At 42.7% G+C, this 3739-nt stretch overlaps 1 protein-coding gene across 1 annotated transcript; it reads right to left on the bottom strand.

Annotated features, from left to right (window-relative positions):
- Positions 1 to 1368: 1368 nt before the first annotated feature.
- On the bottom strand, positions 1369 to 3189 carry LINGO2 (leucine rich repeat and Ig domain containing 2). The gene has a single exon (XM_042829518.1). It carries the CDS (start codon positions 3187 to 3189, stop codon positions 1369 to 1371), a length of 1821 nt encoding a protein of 606 aa, XP_042685452.1.
- Positions 3190 to 3739: the final 550 nt, after the last annotated feature.

The following is a 3739-nucleotide window of genomic DNA, read 5'->3' as shown; positions in this document are numbered from 1 at the left end:
CCTCTTGCTCTAAGATACTGCACCTGAAGGAAACATAACCACATAGTTATTAAAATGGCATCAAGAATAGCTAAGTAATCTGTTCTTGGAAATTAGCTTTGTGTTTATGTGTTATCTACAAATATACAAGATGAAGATGACAGTGGCTAGAGGTTCATTATATCTGGCAGTATGTTAGCCTTTTTGAGGCTATCATGTTCCAAACATTTTTGTATTATAATCCCCATATTATGCATGAACAACCCTAGTTTACTGGCATTGGAGAAGAGTTCATTCTTTGCGGAAATGTTTTTCTATATTTTAATTCAATCCTCCAAATAGCAAGATGACCATATTTCCCAAGGAGTTTGCAGTTTTGCCCCATACAGATTAACATTTTAAGAATTTAACAGTAGCTTTGAAATTAAAGCAGGGCTAACAAAAAACAAGTCTCACTCATCAAGAACTCAGCTCCTCTACGCCAGCAGTATCTGGTGGGTTGCCTTCCCTGGATGCATTCCAGGGCTATGTTACAGTAAACTGGTCCAGTGTGATATCACAGATATAAAAAATATTCCATTCTGTATCAAAACTAGGCACATGCCTTATATTTATATGAAGAGAAGATCAATAGAGTTGAGCATTTTTGCTCTCAACTATTCATCTGTGGCCTTCTACATGAGGAGAAAAATATTTAATGTTGTTTCTAATTGGTAACTACAGGAGTCTAATTTGAGTTAGATGGTAGTTAAAAGGGAGGTGACATCACACTTGGGTCAGTATTGGTGGATATCTAAAAGCACAACCTCTCATTTGTATTGCTTTAAAATGTACACAGTATAGATGTGTTAAAAAAAAAAAAAAAAGAAAAAAGAAAAGAAAAAAAAACAAAAACCAAAAAAAAAGACTACCAATTTTTGTGGTGTTGAACCAACTAGAAGGTATGATGCAAGGCTCTTTACCAAATGAGATCTATAGATACAAATTTCACTGTAGAGTATGCTTTAGACAAATGTGTCTTTTTCTTTAAGTATGTAAATCCTACACTGTAGGCTTATTTTTTCCTTTTTCTTTTTCTTTTTGTAGTGGTAGAAAATGTTGAACAATTGTCCATGAGCATGAGCCAACGGTTCATTGCTGATATCCCCAGAATGCCAATATTTGCAATGCAAACAGTTAGTACAATTTACCAGTTCTATGAAAGGCCCTGACATATCTGCCTCAAGGTCTGGAGGCTCTGCTGTACAACCACAAAGAGTCTTTTGATTTCCACGTAACCTTTTGATACAGTGACAGCTGCATTAAGCTGCGTTTACCCGGCAATTCCACATGCCAGGCTGGTTTAATTGGTTATAATGCCACAGAAAAAGTACTGCTAGCAGAACACCATCAAATCATTTTCATATTGAACCTTCGCGGTCCAGCAACCTCCCCTTCAACTACAGCACCATTGTTTTTGCGAGGGACATATTCAAGGTCAATGCTGGTTTTGTGTTTGCCTTTCCCTCGGCTCCACACAAAAAGAAGTAAGAAACAAAATAAAACCACTCCAAGGAATGTGAAGCAGCCCATAGCTGTGGACACCAATATTGTCTTAAGGTCCAGAGAGAAAGTGTTTGCATTAGTTCCATTGGAACTGGTGTCGTTGGAGTCTGTCATATACATAGGGGTCCTGTTGGCATAAAGGAAACGGTCTGAAGTGAACCCCTTTACCGTAAGGGAGGCCGAATAGGTGTCATTCCCAGCTGCGTTACTTGCAATACAAACATAGATCCCAGTGTCCTGGTCTTGAGCAAATCGGATCTCCAGCGTGCCATCTCCCAGCACAGTGGCTCTTCCATTTGACTTGGTTGTGATCAGCCTCCGACGTGGGGTAACCCAGGATATGGTGGGCTGCGGATCCCCGTCAGCATTGCACATCAGCTGCACTGTCTGCCCTTCCTCCACGACCAGGTATTGCAGCTTCTTGTCTTGTATCCTGGGCTTCTTGCAGGTGAAGTAAAAGGAGAGGGCTGTGCTGTGAAAATCTTTGAATGACCTCTCCTTGACACTGTCTGGGCCAGCACACATTGGTGACTGGCCTCCAAACTGCAAAGTGGGCTGCCTCTGTAAAATCCAAAGGAGACGGCAGTCACAGGCCAGAGGATTGTTGTTAATGCAAAGGACTTCAAGGGCTTTGGGGGAATGAAATACATTCTCTTCTAGGGTTTCTAGGAGGTTTTGGGATACATTAAGCACACGTAGGAATCGGAGCCCTTGGAAAGCATGTGGTTCGATGGTACGTAAGTGGGCCCCCACCATGTGGAGTTCCTGCAGGCGTACCAAATCAGAAAGCATTCCTGCCTCAATGGTGCTGATGGGGTTGTAGGACAAGTTTAGATGTGTCAGGTAAACCAGATGTTTAAAAGCAGTGTAAGGTACTGCGGACAGGTTGGTGTTGGTGATGGAAAGAGAAGTCAGGTTGAGACCGTACAGGCTGTTGGCAGGCAGCATGTCCAGGAGTGGCCAGGAGTCTATCTCCAGGCCTTTCAGGCGAAACAATCTTTTAAAGGCATACGCAGGCAAAGCGTTGATGTTAAGCTGTTTCAAATGAAGACTGATGAGGTTGTGGAGGTGGGAAAGAGCTTCTGTGGGTACAGCCGTGAGATTGCATCTCTCCAGGGTGAGCTGCTCCAGGCTAAGCAGTCCGCTAAAGGCCCTGTGTGATATATAAACCAAATCATTGTCCCCAACCTCCAGGGATTTTAGGTTATGCAAATCTTGGAACATGTAGTCCAGCAAAATGACAATCTTGTTTTCACTTATATCAAGCTTTGTTAAGTTTGACAACCCAGTGAACACCCCGAGGGGGACCAGCTTCAGACGGTTTCCTTTCAGCCTCAGGGAGCGCAAGTTGAAGAGATTGTTAAAGGCTCCAGGCTCCACATTGGCGATTATATTGTCACTGAGGTCAATCTCCTCCAGCAAGGGGTATGACATGAATTCCTCGGGGTTGACGCTCTTCAGTCTGTTCTTGCTGAGGTCCAAGATTTTGGTTTCAATGGGAATGCCCTCTGGGATGGACAGCAGGCGCCTCCGGTGGCAGCTGACGGACTTGTTCTGTGCCGAGCATTCACAGCGGGCTGGGCAGCCAAAGGTGGGGCCCATGAAGACTAGCAGCACAGCCAAACCTAGGAATGGCTGCCAGCAAGATACAGCTGTGTGAAGCATGACTCCACCGGTCCGGTCTAAACCTCCGTCACGGGCCTGTAGGGATGAGGTTGAGAAAGGAGACAAGTTAAGTCTGCAACAAAAGGAGACGTCTATTTTAAGTGCTATTTCAAAGCAGGCATGTGTGTTTTCATTTGAAACAAAACAATTGTGGACAGAAACAGCAACAAAAAAGTAGATTTTCCTTCACTAGCATTCGGCTTGTCACAGGATCTCTTTATCCAGTGTTTCCCCTCCAGACGTCAGAGGAAACAAAACAGCTTTTCCTACTGAAAATAGTAAAATTCATTACTTTTTTTTCTTTCTAACTCTCAATGGGCTTCCACAAGACTACTATAACTAATGCAGAGACAAACATCAAACACTCTGCAAATAAAGCTAATCATATTTGCGAGGTGTTTACAACATTGGGCCACGATGAAGTGATATAAATCTAGGCTTTCTTGTTCTAGTCATTTTTTTAAGGCAAACCTTAACGATGTATTTATTATCTTCAAGAAAGAGTTCCTTGACAATAAAAAGATTCCTTTTAACATTTATCACATGAACT

The sequence above is a fragment of the Centrocercus urophasianus genome, unplaced genomic scaffold (assembly GCF_019232065.1).
Source record: "Centrocercus urophasianus isolate 14NV4802_14NV808 unplaced genomic scaffold, USGS_Curo_1.0 seq_31, whole genome shotgun sequence".
In the NCBI taxonomy this organism is placed as follows: Eukaryota; Metazoa; Chordata; class Aves; order Galliformes; family Phasianidae; genus Centrocercus; species Centrocercus urophasianus.
The sequence above is the reverse complement of the archived record's forward strand: the minus strand, read 5'-3'. Positions and strand labels throughout refer to the sequence as shown.

Coding starts and splice junctions, on each gene's coding strand:
- LINGO2 (XM_042829518.1), bottom strand. CDS start 3,189: ATGCTTCACACAGCTGTATCTTGCTGGCAGCCATTCCTAGGTTTGGCT.